The sequence below is a fragment of the Protobothrops mucrosquamatus genome, unplaced genomic scaffold (assembly GCF_001527695.2).
Source record: "Protobothrops mucrosquamatus isolate PMUCROS unplaced genomic scaffold, P.Mucros_1.0 scaffold_18, whole genome shotgun sequence".
Taxonomy (NCBI): domain Eukaryota; kingdom Metazoa; phylum Chordata; class Lepidosauria; order Squamata; family Viperidae; genus Protobothrops; species Protobothrops mucrosquamatus.
In genome coordinates, this window is record NW_015386094.1 from 823979 (window position 1) to 842009 (window position 18031).

General features: G+C 38.1%; 1 protein-coding gene across 1 annotated transcript in view; it reads right to left on the minus strand.

Moving 5' to 3' along the window:
* SGIP1 (SH3 domain GRB2 like endophilin interacting protein 1) overlaps nt 1–8520 on the minus strand; it is a 116497-nt gene extending 107977 nt beyond the window's left edge. Inside the window, exon 1 of the mRNA XM_029287069.1 lies at nt 8428–8520. Coding sequence (XP_029142902.1) covers nt 8428–8520 — 93 coding nt within the window. The remainder of the gene's footprint in view (nt 1–8427) is intronic.
* Nucleotides 8521–18031: the final 9511 nt, after the last annotated feature.

Below are 18031 nucleotides of genomic sequence, written 5' to 3' on the forward strand. Positions count from 1 at the left end.
GAGAGAGAGAGAGAGAGAGAGAGAGAGAGAGAGAGAGAGAGAGAGAGAGAGAGCATTTGAGCTGCTAGTTCAGGGCTGGCTGGTTGAGTTGGTTGATTGATTATCCCATCAATTCTTAATAGTTTACAGACATATGCAAAAATTAAAACATCCATAGTGTGATTAAAACAACAAAAATAAACTCATAAAAAAGAAAAACATGAATTTGTGATTTATGGTTTTGATGATTAGGCAGGATAGAAAGAAGAGAGTCAGGATGTAACCTTAGAGAGAGAGGTTTAAATTACAAATGTACTTATAACTGCCATGAAGAAGATCAGAAGCCCCTTCTTTATATATTTTTCTTATGCTTTTTCTTTTTTGTACTTTCAGCTTTTTCTTTTATCTGTCCTCTTCTTTCTCATTCTACTTCAGCTTGTATTAGTGCTATTAACTAATGTTAAAACTTCCACTACAAATTATACGCAGACTCCAAAAATAAATCATAACATTAATGACAAAAATAGAGCATAGCAATAACAAAAAAAAGTAAAAAAAAAGTTAAGCATTGGTGCAGCAGGTAAACCATTACCTAAACATTTCATGAAAAGCTCAGTTTTTAACAATCTTCTGGAAGCCATCAGGTAGGATAGCCTGATCTCCAAAGTGGGATTGGTGAACTGTGACCTCACTGTCTTCTACCATACTTGTTTTTCATCTCCTGGATGTGTGAGACTACTAGGAAATTCTCCCTCAATGCTTTAATAAATCAGGCTGAGACAGATTGAAGAAAACGATCTTGTAGGTTCCCAGGATTTGCAGATGGCACTGAGTTATTCTAGCAATGGTGGTAGATCCATGGTGCTTGTATTGCTTCATTTTTCACATATCATGGAGAGATGTTACTATTAAAGCTATGTGTTCCTAGAATAACTGCTTAATAGCTACTGCCCATTAGCAGCTGTCTCCATATACCTCCCATACAGTTGTTTGGGAATTATCATATTTATATAAATTCAGGAATCCTTATAAGATAATAATAATGATGATGATGATGATGATGATGATGATGATGATGATGATGATGATGATGATGATGATGATGATGATGATGATGATGATGATGATGATGGAAGGGACCTTGGAAGTCATCTAGTCCAACCCCCTTCTCAGGCCGGATAAGGTGATGCATTTTTCCTTCAGTCACTTGTATATCTTTGCCTTCTTTTTGCTCAGATATTAACGTACAAGTATGACAGGTGTATCAGTGCAGTGTGAATGTAGTACTATTCATACATTCTATATATGTAGTAGGGAAATGGGTCTGTAATGTTATTGCTTCCTTTTTTTAAAAAAATGTCATTTTTCAACGGAATCAAAAACATTAGGATTTTTGAATTAAGGAAAAATAAAGTAATGAAACTGAAAAAGAAATAGAGAAAAAATAGAAAAGAAAAGAAAACATTTTAAGGAAACAGCTCCCAATTGTTTTGACAGCAGTTATAGATAACATTTATGTTTTCTCCCCCCTCTCTCTAAGGTTGTATCATAATTTCCTTCTTTATATAAGCTACCCTTTCTAATCTTCAGACCCATAAATCAAAGTTCATTATTCTTTTCTTTTTTTTTCAGCAAAAAAAAACACAAGGGGTTTCCGGTTACTGATAAATGTAGTTGTTGATCTTTCACTAGCCAAACAAGTTAATTTTGCCATCTCTGGTAGTTCTATCATCTTCACCAACCATTCCTCCATTGTGGCTATTTCAGAGCCTTTCTGTTTTTTGCAGTAATGGGATATAAAAATGGTCTTTCTAATTGGCTCTTTCCAATTGACTGTCCATTAATCCCAGCAAGAAAAGTTCTGGAAGCTTACAATATCTTAAGGTCATCTTTAAGATTCTGAATTACTACAAAATATCTCTCAGTCATATCTGAGCAGGATCCAGAGATATATGACAGGAACTGACCTTGTTATTGGGCAGCAATTCTATGATCAGAGCCTCCAACCAGGGCATTGACTCCTGCCAAGTTATCCAAGTCCTGGAAGACTGGAGAGACTGGCAGTTACACAGGGAGAGATAGATTATCTCAAATGGAGAATTTTACATGTCGGGAAAACTGAAATATTGTACGGTTCTTTTCAGAAGAGAAGGGAATGTAAAGTTTGTATACAAATGAAGGAGAACCAGTTTGGTGTAGTGGCTAAGGCATCAGGCTAGAAACCAGAAGATTGTGTGTTTTAGTCCCACCTGAGTTACAAAGCAGGCTGGGTGAGTTGGACCAATCACTCTGTCTCAACCCCAAGAAGAAGACAATGGCAAACCACATCTGAAAAGTCTTGCCAAGAAAACTGTAGGAACTAGTCCAGGCAGTTTTCAGAAATCAATGCTGACTCAAAGGCACAAAATCAAAATAAAAAACATAAATATAGAAAGTTTCAAAGTTCACCATTTTGAAGCATAATGAGTGAATTATAAAATAAATATAGTGCCCGCACTCACTATGTTCCAGTAACTCTTTAACACAGCAGACTCAGTTCCTGCTGCAATTCTTTGATTTTTCTTTTAATTTCTTCTCAACTCAGTCAAAAGTCTCTTGTGGAACACTTGATTTACTAAGGACTCTCTACATAACAACCTCTTATTCAACAGAATAAGAGGTTATTTCAAATTAATTAAAGAAGGCATTTTAGTAGGGTAAGAGTATACACATTGAAGAAATCTAGACACCTATTAGAAGCAAAGAAGCTTTTAGAAATGTATCTTATGCTTCTTTAACAGTAGAAAGGCCCCATCTCTCTCCCTCCCTCTCCCTCTCCTTCTCCCTCTCCCTCTCCCTCCCTCTCTCCCTCTCCCTAAAAACATGAAAAGAACCTAACTGGACTTTCCAAGTGAGCCAACAAGAAAGGAAGATTATTTTGCAGGATGGTGCTCCATGCTCTACTTAAGGTTTCGTTATTTAAAGATGAAACCACAGTTACCTGCTTAAACAGTAGTAAAAGAAAATACGTGAGTGAATCAAGTTTGAAACATTGGTTTCATGGAATCTACAATATTTTACTGTAGTTAGTTAAATAAGAAATACATTTAATCTTAGGGATAATATATATCGATTGTCTATAATTACAGAAAGTAACAGGGGTTGAACTCTTATGTGAAAATAGTTAAAATTTGAAAAAAAAATCTACGCACATAATTAATAATAATAATAATGATAAAGTTGGAAGAGACCTTGGAGGTCATCTAGTCCAACCCCCTGCTCAGGCAGGAAACCCTATACCATTTTGGACAAATGGCTGTCCAGTTTCTTCTTAAAAACTTCCAGTGTTGGAGCATTCACCGCTTCTGGAGGCAGATTGTTCCACTGGTTAATTGTTCTAACTGTCAGGAAGTTTCTCCTTAGTTCTAGGTTGCTTCTCTCTTTGGTTAGTTTCCATCCATTGCTTCTTGTCCTGCCTTCAGGCACTTTGGAAAATAGCTTGACTCCCTCTTCTTTGTGGCAGCCCCTGAGATATTGGAACACTGCTATCATGTCCCCCCTCATCCTTCTCTAGTTTGACATACCCAATTCCAGCAACCGTTCCTTATATGTTTTAGCCTCCAGTCCCCTAATCATCTTTGTTGCTCTTCTCTGTACTCTTTCTAGAGTCTCAATATCTTTTTTACATCGTGGTGACCAAAACTGGATGCAGTATTGCAAGTGTGGCCTTACCAAGGCATTGTAAAGTGGTATTAATACTTCACGTGATCTTGAGTCTATCCCTCTGTTAATGCAGCCTAGCACTGTGTTGGCTTTTTTGGCAGCTGCAGCACACTGCTGGCTCATATTTAAGTGATTGTCCACTAGGACTCCGAGATCCCTCTCACAGTTACTACTATTGAGCAAGGTACCCCCTATACTATACCTGTACATTTGGTTTTTCTTGCCTAAATGTAGAACATTCATTAAATTACAACAGGATGTTGGACAATGTTTCTGAAAAAAAATCCCAAAATATCTTTTCACAATATTAGTTATGATGGCTGCCTCTGCTGCTGCTGCATTCGTGTCACAAGCACCTACCAAGGGGCTTCTGGATTGAAGGATTAGCCGGTGACATCACCATTGCCCAGGGAACTCCCAATGGGGTTCCTTTCACGTTCCTGTTATTTTCCCACAGAAGTGGTACCTATTTATTTATTTAATTAATTTATTTATTTAATTTAATTTATATGCCGCCCTTCTCCCTGCGGGACTCAGGGCGGCGCACAACATATTTAAAACCAAAACATATATACAATCCCCCCCTATAAAACCGAATTAAACCGAATTTTAAAGTTGTGTCTTCCAAATTCCTAAAAAACCCAGTATAAAATCCACCCTAGGTCAGGTCCGCTTGCTGAAAAAGCCATGTCTTGAGGGCGCGACGGAAGGTAAGGAGATCCGGAATTATCCGAATCTCGGGGGGTAGTTCGTTCCAGAGGGTAGGGGCACCCACAGAGAAGGCCCTCCCCCTGGGGGTCGCCAGCCGACATTGCTTGGCCGACGGCACCCTGAGGAGACCCACTCTGTGGGAGCGTACCGGTCTGTGGGAGGGAATCTGCGGCAGAAGGCGGTCTCTACTTATCTACTTGCATTTGCATGCTTTCAAACTGCCAGGTTAGCAGGAGCTGGGACAAACAGAAGAGAGCTCGTTCCATCACGTGGCTCACACTCTCAGGTTTTGAACTGCCAACCTGTTGGCCTCTCAACTGTCTTCTGCTTCAGTATCCTAACCACCCCACACTCCCGAAGCTAGGTCTGCTAAGATCCTTAGCTCCAGTCCCCCATCCTCAACAGTAGTCTTAAATACCCAATTTATGTTAGCCGCCTCATAAGAAAAGAAGGAGCAAGCCACAAATGTGCACAGTAGGTTTCTTATTAAAAGTTGGGACACTACTAAGTATATATTTATAGTTGCACTTTAGTTTCAGTCCCTCATCTTTGTTTCTTAATGAATTTCTAATCTATATTTCAAGCCTTAGAAAGATGCAATATGTCGGTGAAATATGGACATTAACCTCAGAATTGATACAAAAGCTACGAGTGGTGCAAAGAGCCATGGAAAGATACATGCTCAGTATTACAAGATAGGATAGAAAGGCCCACACATGGATTAGAGAACAAACAAAAATATATGATATCATCAAGAAACTAAAAGAATTGAAAAGGAAATGGGCTGGTCACACAGCAAGAAGAATTGATGGCAGGTGGACGAAGGAAGTCATAGAATGGATCCCGCTTGATAAAAAGCATCCATGAAAGAGACCTGATGGATCAATGACATCAGCAAGTATTGTGGGCCCATGCACTATATTTTAAACAATTTATAAGAGCCAATTTCCTTCCTTGCTGGGCAATCATGCAATAAATTCTCTAAGAGATATATAGAAGAGCAAACAAGGGGATCAGACAATAATTTCTATAAATGAAAAGGGAAAGAGGATAACAACCAGCTTTTTAAAAAGGCAGTTCTTTTAGACATAATATCCAACATCTGGGGAAGGAGATAAAATTCAAAATGTTAAAGAACCTGAAGAAAGAAAGAAAGAAAGAAAGAAAGAAAGAAAGAAAGAAAGAAAGAAAGAAAGAAAGAAAGAAAGAAAGAAAGAGAAAGAGAAAGACAGAAAGAAAGAAAGAGAAAGAAAGAAAGAGAAAGAAAGAAAGAAAGAAAGAAAGAAAGAAAGAGAAAGAGAGAAAAGAAAAGAAAAGAAAAGAAAGCAGGATGGTTGTGTTGTTGTAATGGTATGTGTAAATGACCTTGGGAGACAGAGAGAAGAGACGCAGCCAAGGGAACAAATAAAAGGCAACTATCTGCAGCAAGAAGGTGGGTGGAGCAAGCACCTCAGAAGAGACCCTCCTAGTTTCTTGGGTTGTAAAAGGGAAGGAGGGAGAAATGTACTTTCAGATTTGCAAAATTCTGCTAATGTAGCCTTACAGTAAATCAAAGTTCAATCATGTGGCCATGCTTCCTGTCGGGTTTACTTTGCAGGGCTGACATCTAAATTACTTTTTAACTGAGGGTTCCTTGACTATGTTTCTTCTCCCTCTCTCCCAAGATCATTTCTTCATACCGTTACAGCTACTGAGCTACTGTACACTTTTAAGAGTTTTAAGAAACATCCCTGCTTCAACTAGTTTTTTGGCATAGTTAATTTCATTTACTTTTGTAGACACAGGGTAGGATAGTTATTCTTCAGCCGCTAAACTGTTACTGTTTCACTGGACATCTTTTTAAAAACAGATAGGATATTACATGTCAGAGCACGTTCAGTGAGGTTTCCATTGAGCACGCCAGGAGCATGATTGATTGGTTTCTAACTAATTCATTAGAAAATATTCCACAAATTTAGATGTGTGCATCACTCACGCGCACTCTATACACATACTTAAAGGGAAGGAAAATAGAAAGAGAATACCTTTCTTTTCCCCTAGTCGTGTGAATTCTGCAGAGCTCTTGTGGGAACCTCAGCTATTCCAATGCCATGCTTTCACCTGTATAAATTACAGGTGCTTATGCTCGCAAGTTGTCACATCTTGATCCAGCCCTGTAATTTTTCTTCTTACTTTAATGTGACAGTTCATTTGTCCAGGGAAAAAACTTTTTAATAGTACCAGCGAGCAATCATAACATATTTAATGTTTTGACTCATCATCTCTAAAAATACTAGTAGATGGTTTAGACCAGGGGTAGGCAACCTTGGCTCTTTTATGACTCGTGGACTTCAACTCCCAGAATTCCTGAGCCAGAATGGCTGGCTCAGGAATTCTGGGAGTTGAAGTCCACGAGTCATAAAAGAGCCAAGATTGGCTACCCCTGGTTTAGACTGAATCCTTCCTTCCTTCCTTCCTTCCTTCCTTCCTTCCTTCCTTCCTTCCTTCCTTCCTCTTCCTTCCTTCCTTCCTTCCTTCCTTTCCTCCCTCCCCTCCCCTCCCCTCCTCTCCTCTCCTCCTTTTCTTTCTCTTTGGCACTGCCTGTCTGCAAAATGGGCAACTCAAAATATAGCAAACACTATTATAAAAAGCTGTACTGGTGGCCAGAGGGATTGCTTATCTCCCATACTAGCTGATAGGGTTGGCATATTCTGGATTCCTTTGATCAAACAGGGTCATCTACCAGAATCCAGGATGCAGTAATTCAGATAACCGATCCTATGCCGCATAGGACTTTATAAGTCGTAACCAGCTCCTTGAATTGTACCCAGAAGCAAACTGTCAACATTGATAGGAACTGGCCCTGAAGGAGGAAGAAAACCATGATAAAATGATGCCCCTAATTCCAACCTCTGAAGCTAGTCCTAAGGATACTATGGGTGACAGTGTTAAAATCCACTGAGAGATCAGGAACACAAAGATGAATGGCCCGCCTCCATCCCAGCTCTGTCACAGGTCATCAACAAGTCTGACCTAGCCTGCTCTGTGCTGAATCTTGGCCTGAAGCCCATTTGAAACTGATCTAGATAATCTGATTCCTCCAAGGACAAAGGTCATCGTGAAGAACAGCTATCTATGTGATTGCTAGGAGATGAAAATTATTTAATGACACATAATCAATTGATTATTATGAATGTTCTATACCAGGGGTAGTCAATCTTGGCTCTTTTATGACTCGTGGACTTCAATTCCCAGAATTCCTGAGCCAGCTTAGTCCACGAGTCATAAAAGAGCCAAGGTTGGCTACCCCTGTTCTATACTAATACAACGTAGCACAACTCTTTGGGAAATTATCAGGGTATTCAAATGATCAGAGTAAACTTTTATATTCTTCCCATAAACTTTCATGTATCGATAGAAATCTGTGAAAATTGAGGCTATGTTTATATTTGAATTCTCTTAAATATCTTGGGAATAATTATTATGGAAAAATGATTTATTTGTAGATGCAATGATTTCAAATGGTGTATCTCGTATTAGTATTGAAATAAATATATGATTGAAATTCTCAGTGAGTTTTCAGGGAAAGATAAAGGTTATAAATATTCCACGAATCATCCTTATTAGGTGTGCCTGTTCTTAATAGAAAGGCAGAATAAAAATATTGGAATACCATTAAAACATGCTCTCTTCCTACTATTCCCAATTGTCATCTAGAATTTAGGATGTTCACAGCAATTTAAACAGTCCTGACATAAGAAGGTGCACAACAAAATACCTTGGATTATAATCTAAACCTTTAAGGAAGGCTTTGGGTTTGGCAGCCTATGTATAGAAACTTAAAAGCAAACTGAATTCACTACAAGGGATTTTTTAAAAAAACAAATCGTCAGAGAACCATCAAAGCCAAGAATGAAATGATGCTTTAATAGATGTGACACATCCCACTCAAGCAACTCTACCTTTGCTTCTTCACTTACATCTCAAAGTGATGCTCCCCCTCTTGTTATCCCACTAAGTACAAGGAGCTTTACAGTCTGATAGGAAGGGATTTACTAAATAAAGCTTAAATCCACCAGCTTCATCTCCAGTCAAAATATAGTGACAGTAGACACCAAGAGCACAAACAAAAACAGGAGAACGATCCATGCGTTTTTGCCTTTTTTTTCAGAAGTAAAAGAGGCTTCCCCTGATGGCTCAATAATTGATCAGTGAAAGAATGACACACAATATATGTCTTGGCTCTAAATCTATAGAATGCATTTGAAATGAAGCCATGTGCTATACTTCATGAACGTGCTTATTATATTCCTACCCTATTATTCAAGTCAGCCCATTTAATATGTTGTACCTGATGCCTTTGACCTTTTCAAGCATTCTGAATCTGAAACATCTCGTATTTCACTTTGTGCACATTTTATTCACCATCATACATGCACACTGAAAGGAAACGCTGACTTTCCTTCCTAGAACGTATGATAATCAAATCTGACAAATACCCTTTGACAGTAGTTATGATCATCCCTCTGTAGCAGAGCCTGCTAAACAACTTCCAAGCAGACAATATAGTTATTCATTTCTAATGGAAATGGTGGGCCATTCTTTTCATACGAAAAAACCGAGCTATGATAAAATCAGAGCAAAAGACCATAAATTTCACCCTTATCAATTGGTATGCCTCTCAGAATGAATAATGATTACTCCTAGCTTTACCAAGTGAAAGAGAAAGCAAAACCACCCAAGAATAAAGCTACAGGAGGTGTTTTTTTATAGTTTTGTTTTGCAATTTTCCTCGTAGTTATTCCACTGTTTCAGAAACGTCAGCAAAAATGTTCATGCACTGTTCTCCCCTTCTTGTGATTTGTCTATTTCAGCAGGGCTGATGATATGTGATAAGGTCCTGGCAGATAAATCCAAATTGCCAAATCCAAATTGCCTCCATTCTCCTAACTGTAATGATCGCTAGACGTTTCTTTCCAGTATAAATCTGTTATAGAATAGAATAGAATAGAATAGAAGCTGGAAGGGACCTTGGAGGTCTTCTAGTCCACCCCCCTGCTCAAGCAAGAGAACCTATACCATCTCAGACAGGTGACTGTCTAGCCTCTTCGTAAAAATCTCCAGTGATGGAGCGCCCACGATTTCTGGAGGCAAGCTGTTCCACCAGTTAATTGTCCTCACTGTCAGGAACTTTCTCCTTAATTCCAGGTTGCTTCTCTCTTTGGTCAGTTTCCAACCATTGTTTCTTGTCCTGCCTTCTGGTGCTTTGATGAATAATGTGACCCCCTCTTCTTTGTGGCAGCCCCTCAAGTACTGGAATACTGCTATCATGTCTCCCCTATTTCTTCTTTTCTTTAGACTAGCCAAACCCAAGTCCTGCAGCCGTTCTTCGTATGTTTAGTCTCCAGGCCTTTTATATCAACCCTGCTTCCATATGCAACAATGAATCAGGTATTAGCATCCTAGATTGGTTTACCTTTTGTAGAGAATCTCAGTGGGATGTCACTTCTGTGGAGTTTAATGTTCCTGGTGAAGATAGTTCAGCACTTCTGTAGTACAGTGAGGTATTAATCAGATGGTCCTGCTGAATTAGACTGATTCTTGTTTTCAGTGCAGGATCAGACTCAACTATTCCTAAAAAACAGCTATCTATTTGGTGGAGGGAGCTGTGGCCTCTCTGGATCAATGGTTCTCCTGTCAAACTGCTCTTATCTTATGAAGGTTTTTCTGACATTCAGCTGGAGCTTGCTTTTGTGTAACTTAATAGCTTTATCTCATGACTGGCACTCCAGAGCAATAGAGAGTAAGTTAGTATTTCCTTTATGCAACTTGTTTTCTGGTATCAAAAGAATGCTCTCATAGTCCCACCTTGATCTTCTCAAGACATTGGAAGGTTTAGGGTCCTTACGTGGTTTAGCTGTGTTCATTAGTGGCTCTCTTTTATTTCACGTTCCTCCCTATGTGAGCATAGTCTTGCAGAAAAAGAACGGAGTCATTAAAGATGTAAATGTGCTGTTGAATTATACTCCAGAATATAGAATGTGACATTTTAATGAAGGACTCTGACTTTGTCAAGCCTGGGACTCAGCAAGGGGAATTATTTTGTGTAGATGGAAAGAAATGTATGCCTCTGATGTTAAGGAATGGATTCAAGCTATGCATTCTTATCCATCCTTGAAATGTCTTTGTATTCTAAAAATGAGAAGGTGCATCAATAAGGTCTAGGACAGGGGTAGGCAACTTGGCTTTTTTATGACTCGTGGACTTCATTCAAGTCATAAAAGAGCCAAGGCTGCCTACCCCTGATCTAGGATTTAATAACTTTAAGGTTTATATTAATTTTATATTGATATCGTATGGACATTGTTTCTTCTTTTTTCTTTCTTCACTGTTTCTCCTCTTACATTTATTTTACCATTTTAATATATGCAGTTTCTTAGGTGCATTATCGCTGATGTGCTATTTGTTTTGTGAGTTATGTTGGCAAATAATTCACTTTTTAAGAAATATTTTTAATAAAAGCTAATCATATAAAGTTGTTCCTAGTTCCTGGTAACCATTGTTGCTCTTCTCTGAATCTGTTCTAGTTATAGATAGTCCTTGACTTACACCCACTTGTTTAGTGACCGTTCAAAGTTACAGTGCACTTAGCATTAGAAATTTTGGGTCATAAGTACTTCTTAAAGTGTGGTACCAAGGCCTTAACGTGGTATATAATCTGTACAAAGTAAGGAAAAATAAAGTTACTTTATCTGGCCAGGAAACTATATTGAATCTAACTTTTTTTTGTTTATTTTGCAATTACAGTACTGTAATTTATATTTACAGTCAGTTGCTACTCTGAAACAAGTAGTATCCTCTACCCTATAGCTGTTCATTTGATTATTGTCCCATATGAATTTGTGTCTATTGTACCTCATTCAACTATACCTATTCAACTTCTCTACAGTAATCCCAATTTTGTGTCATCTTCAGACTGAATAAGCATTTGTTCTACTTCTTTGTTTGAACATTAATTTAAAAAAGAATTGAAAAGTAGAGATCTACTTATTGCTTCTTTCTAGAATGATAAACTACTAATGAGATGGCTTTGAGCTATGAGCGGTAAATTTTCATGCCATACAGCCCACACAAAAATCCATTCTGGCTTCTGGTAATTATTCTATTGCTGTCAAGGTAAACTGAACTTTATGATTTTCTTAAGAATCTTTAGGAAATGGTGCCAAACTCAGGAACTGATGCCAGATTGATTGGCTGGAGCTATACAGATCCTCTGCCCCCATCTTCTGAAATTGGGTTATTTTGCTCTTTATTATGTCTCCAGAATTTATCACAGATAATAAATAAAGTTCCAGTGAAACCATCATATCCCCTCAATTCTGTAGAATGCAATTTATCTGGCTCCAGAGATTTAAATTAATTCCAAATAGACATTCCCAAACATATTTCTTCTCGGTTTTCAGATGTTCCTGAAAGAATAAATGCTCTCTTGTTGGAAACAACTGAACCAAAATAGTTATTAAGATGTACTGCTTTTTTTTGTTAATTATTAGTATTACTAATTTGTCACTGATATGTTGATTTCTGACTAATTTTTTTGAGAAACATTTTTTAAAAGACCTGGGATTATTTGGAGGGTGTGAGTGTCCTGTGAACATATTTTGCCAATTTGAACTTGGGTTTATATTATTATTTATAAAATAATATATTTATATTATTTTTACAGTTTCCTATTCACGTGAACATTTTAATTATGATTTCCCCCCCTATGTCACTTTAATTGCAAAAAAACTGTACTTATGTAAGGGAAGAAATGATTTTAAAAAGTAAGAAATAAAAAATCCTTCCCTGCATGTAATAAAGTTTTCACAAATTAGAGACTGCTGCACAGAACAGGAACTCATAAACATGTCAGAGGATATAGGAAGGAAATGTCTACTTGACAGTGTAGAGGACTTCCTTTCTTCTGAGTACAGTAGACTGTTATCAACTATGTTCTTAGGCATCAAGTAATATAGTAGGGCAATGGAGCACTTCAGATGCAATTCCAATAAAATGTGATGGAGTGTGAGCATAGGACCAGCCTGCTATATCTTTTTTGGGATCATACTGCTGCCTTCTGCAGCTCTTATATGATTGTAAGAAAAGATGTAGCTACTTTAAAGAGTCACATACTGAAGCTACTTTGTACTACTACAGATTCTGAAGTACCTTTCTTGAACCAAAACTAAACCACCACTATATAAACCATTATTCTATACTGCAATTATGAAAATGCCAGTAATTACACCTATATTAACTTGATTGCATAAGAACAATGTCTCAGCCACATTAAAAGACCCTGATGTAGAAATAACCTAAGTCTGGAATTATTCCTCCTAGGATGGGGTAAATATTGTAGGCACTTGGAAGTTAGTGAACGGAATGAAAAGTGCAAATCACATGAATATACATGTACATGAATATACATGAAATGGTCCATATGATGCCACACACCACTGTATCCCTTGAGCAATGTGATTAACAAAATCTGCATCCTGGCAAAGTTAGCTAGTTCTCTCCCCATTAGAAAAAAAAGAACAAAACACTTCTACATCCCAACCAAGACCCATCACCATCAATTAACTATCAGAGAGCTTCTTCTGCTGGCATCCCATGACCAATTCAACTATTCTCATGCTAGCTACAGATTTCAAAAATGTCCCAATCAACTAGCACAAAGGTTCAAGATCTCAAAGCCCTTTCCTGGCCTCTTGCAGCACCCACAACTTTTGCAAACTCCTACAGCTCAATTCCTACCTCATTTGCCTCTCACCTTAAGCAGGACTTCCACGCCCCTGCCCTATCTCTCACCCAATGCAATCCTAAGAAGGCAGGAAAAGGGAAAAAAAACTAGCTTTCCCATGGGGGAAAGTCTACCAATTTTATTCATTTTGGAAGAGCATCACAATTTGATAAACATATTTTTGGAAACTGTTGAACATTTTTATCTTCTCTTTCAGAAGCCCCAGATAAGGTTACAAAGAACTTAGCAAACAATTTGAAATTTGGACAGTGATTTTTCATCTAAAATTTCTCTGAAATGGAAATACTTCGTACTTCTCACCCGAGAAATATATTTGATTTTGATTTAAAAAGGTGAGATCATTAGGGGAATTGTGACCATGGTTTCATGTAGTCAATAACATGGTGCTAAAGTGTTGGTCACAGATGCAGCAATGAGGCTGTCCTCTTATTGTTTTGATGAAATATTCAACTGCCAATGTAGTTGGTTTCTGTTATGCAGAATTGGGTGGGAAGCAATCTTAGCCTTGTATCAATCGTAAAAATTCTTGAATTTATACTTTAATTGTATTCTCAGAAAATGCCTCATGTTCTCACTTTGAAACTATTCCCACTGCTAGATAATAAAATTAAAATATGTCTGTTTAAAAACCTATTATACCTTTTCCCACCAGATGGTGCTAGTAACCTATGATTGAATGCATGCTGTACACTCTTCTATGTCATAAATAGGGAATAAAGAGCAACAGATGCTCTTGGTTTTAAAGTCATATTGATTAAGGAGTAAGTGGTCTAACATTTAGAGCAAGAACTGGGATTTTGCATAGTTTAATGACTAATTGAGCACAATGACAATTCTGTACAATGCCATTGAAAAAAAGTCTGCAGTGAGATCGTTGATCTAACTTTCAGGTAAGTTGGCATAGAACTGTGTTCAGCCTCAGCAATTTTAAGATTTGTGGATTTCAACTTCCCAAATTCTCCAACCAGCATGCTAGATAGGGGGGTTCTGGGAGTTGAAGTCCTTATATGATAAAGCTGCTAAGGTAGAGAAACAATGTAATAGAATTATAAGCACAGAGACTTAATTACGAATCAGGAGATGACCAATTTGAATCTCTTTTTTAAATTGAACTTATTCATTGGCTACAATTTCTTTCTCTCTGACTTGCAGCATTGGCATATATAGATTGCCTTTACAAAAATGCTGCAAACCCATCTTTTTGAGTCTGGGTCTGTACTCCCACCAGACATCTACAGGATTTCAGTTAATCCAAATTGCTTGGTTTCCATGACCTGATAGATTACAATATAGGTGGTTTATCATATAATAGATTATATAAAAGCAAGAGCATGCTGCAGGGATTTAAAAAAAAACAAAAAACAAAACACACAAGCTGCCTTTGGCTGCTTACCATGTCACAAATGCCCTGCAATAACAACAGTAATGCTAGCAAAATGTAAATGTTTATCTACCCAAAGGCAAACCTTGTTTTTACCTGTCTTTCCTTAATCTGCCCTCAAGGATATTTTCTATGACCCAAAACTTTTTTTTAAGGGGCAGGGGGTAGTCGTTTAAACAAACCTTTTGTTCTCTGAGTAGCTACTATAGTTACAGGCTATAGATCAGTTTTTCTCAACCGTAGCCACTTAAAAAACTTTATAGTTGAGGCTGAGAAACGCTGCTATAGATACACTTCTACTCTTTTCAAGATATTAAATACCGTTGCAGTTCAGCATTTAAAATAAACTTCTTAAAATAGAGAACAAGTTAGAACCAAGAAAAAACCCATAAAGAATAAAACAAATGTCTGACCTGTTTTAAACTTTCAGAAGTGTTATGTAAATCCTAGAAAGCCAGTTTGTTGCAGGGGTTAAGGCACCAGGCTAGAAACAGGAGAGCATGAGTTCTAGTCTCACCGTAGGTACAAAGCCTGCTGGGTGACCTTGGGCCTGTCACATATTCTCAGCCCCAGGAACAGGCAACGGCAAAACACTGTTGAAAATCTTGCCAAGAAAATGGCAGCAATTTGTCTAGGCCAGGGGTAGGCAACCTTGGCTCTTTTATGACTTGTGGAATTCAACTCCCAGAATTCCTGAGTCAGCTATGCTATGCTGACTCAGGAATTCTGGGAGTTGAAGTCCACGAGTCATAAAAGAGCCAAGGTTGCCTACTCCTGGTCTAGGCAGTCATCTGGAGTCAACATTGACTTGAAAGCATATATTGTCAGGACCAATGAGACATTTGCTGCTCTTAGTGAATATCAAATTGGCACTCCTACTCTCAAGTAGGGAAACTAATCTGATTGACACCTGACTCTTACTTCTACCTTGAAGATAGCCAACAAAGTAAGATGGATGATGAGGTATACCCAGTTCTGTCCTTCAACATTATCTGCCTGCTGCTGCCTGCTAGAAACATGTACTGATGATAAGATGACAGTCAAACATTGCTGAGACTGCAGGAGAAGAATGTATGGCTATTAAATATCAGTAGAACTGTGTTTCCGTCAGAATGGAAAATGTGGAGAAAGATGAATCAAAGTTGTCTGAGGTGAGTAAATCGCACTCATTTTTTTAACTTTATATAAGGCTTCCACCAGCTGATGTCCTTCAAATGTGTTGGATCAAGTCCCATAATTCCAATCCCTCTATGACTGATAGGGGGATTCCACTAGTTGAAATCCAATTCCTTTCAAGATACTAGATTGGAGAAGCCTGTTTTATACAGTAGTTGTGCTACTGTAACTACACAACGGGGTTTCTATTTATAATAATAGTGTTTGGAGATATACTTACCTAGGGTCACTTAAGCTCAGAATATTCCATTACTTCAAACTGCATGTCCACTAATCACAAACTGGGTTCACACAGCATATTAACTAAAATGTGGTTCAGTGTAGGTGAAGGGATGTAGACCTCTGACTGAGAAAGAAATGAGCAAATCATTAAAGAGGAACTTTAAAAAAAGTAGTTCTGAGAAAGAGGAAGGTATGAGAAAGAAAATCAAGATAGCCTTGCAATTTTGTTTGGTATGAGATGGAGTGGAGAGAAATTTGGATTCAAGATTCTATTATTGTACTCTATAGCAAAAAAGGGAATTGTTAGGGTCCCTGCTGTGCCTATTTTTTGATCTTGCCAATCTTGAAAAGCTGAAAATATACATGTAAGAAATGCTAGTGATGATATAGTTTGCTGCTAAGGAATAACTATTAGCATGATAGCTGCACTGACCATGGAGGAAACAAATTGCAAAAGAAATCTGAATTGTCCTTCCTATTTTTATACAGTTGGTATAATGTTGTCTGTAATTAACCTCCATGAAATAGATATAATTTCTTTCCATCTCAGTGAAAATTTTAAAGTAACTGTACAAAACATCTTTTGCTAGTCTGGTAGAATGATAGAACAAGCATATGTAGACTTATTCAGGGTATTCTTTTCAGGAAGACTGACTTACTAGTAAATGAGTGAAGTTACACCCTCTGTACATGTTCATTTACTTACTTGAATTCAGATTAATTTTGTACTTTCAAAGTTAGTTTTGCTCAGGCTGTGGTCTTTTCACATTTTATTCAGACTAAACACTAATTCAAAGTTATTTTTCTCGTACAACACAACACCTCCCCCCAAGAATGACAATCTAATATGGTTTTGATCTTCTGTAGTGAATATAGCCATGATAGCTTATTATCCATGACTATACCTGTAGTAGACACTGCTTTGACAGTAAGGATCACACTTAATGCCTCCTGCAAAAGTACTAGCAAGCACACCTTTACCTTTGGTTTAGCATGTTGTATGAATGCTACCATTGCAGTTTGTTCTGATTTAAAGTTGTGCAAACATTAGTTTTGGATCAGAGGAAGGACCATAGTAATCAGAATGATGCTGCAAAGTGAGTGGGTCTTTATTCCATTTATGGAGAGGCTATGATTTGCCTGTTTTGCTGGATTTTAGAAGGTATTTTGTTTGGGTACCTCTAAACTCTATAGCAAGTCAGAAGTAACTACCAACTTCTTCTGTTTTATGACATAGATTTGTCTGGCAGCTGGATCAAATCTTTTCAAGCTCAATGCTGGTTTATTGAAAACCACGATAAACTTGGCCTTTTCTCTTACAAAGCTGCATCATGACAGAGCCTGTGGATAGTTTCTCATTGAAGGAACTCTGGCCTCACACCACTTCATGGCTATTTAGCTCAGAGCAACCCTTACCTATTGGCTCTGCTTGCTCTACACTCAGAGTAACAGAGTTTGGAAGGGACCTTGGAGGTCTTCTAGTCCAACCCTCTGCAGGAAACCGTATACTATTTTAGACAAATGGTTGTCCAACCTTTTCTTTAAAAACTTCAGTATTGGAGCACCCACAACTTCTAGAGGCACGCCATTTCCTCTGATTGTTCTAACTGTCAGGAAATTCCTCCTTAGTTCTAGGTTGCTTCTCTCCTTGGTTAGTTTCCATCCATTGCTTCTTGTCCTGCCTTCAGGCGCTTTGGAGAATAGATTGACCCCCCCCACACACACACACTTCTTTGGGGTAGTTCCTTAGATAGAATACTTCTATCATGTCACTTGGTTCCTGATGGATATTAATAGCTCTGTCTCCAAACCCTGACACTCTGTGCAACCATGGTTCTAGTAAAGGGGAAAGCATATGGTTGCAAATGTACCAGCATGCATTTGTTTCACCCTGACTGCTTACTAGAGTGTGCTTAAATGCAGAAGAAGGGAGGCTTTGCAACCAAGGCGTTTTCCTATAGCAGTGGTGGCGAACCTATGGCACGGGTGCCAGAGGCGGCACTCAGAGCCCTCTCTGTGGGCATGCGCACCGTCGCCCCAGTCCTAGGCCTTCAGCTGGGTTTTATAAAACCTTT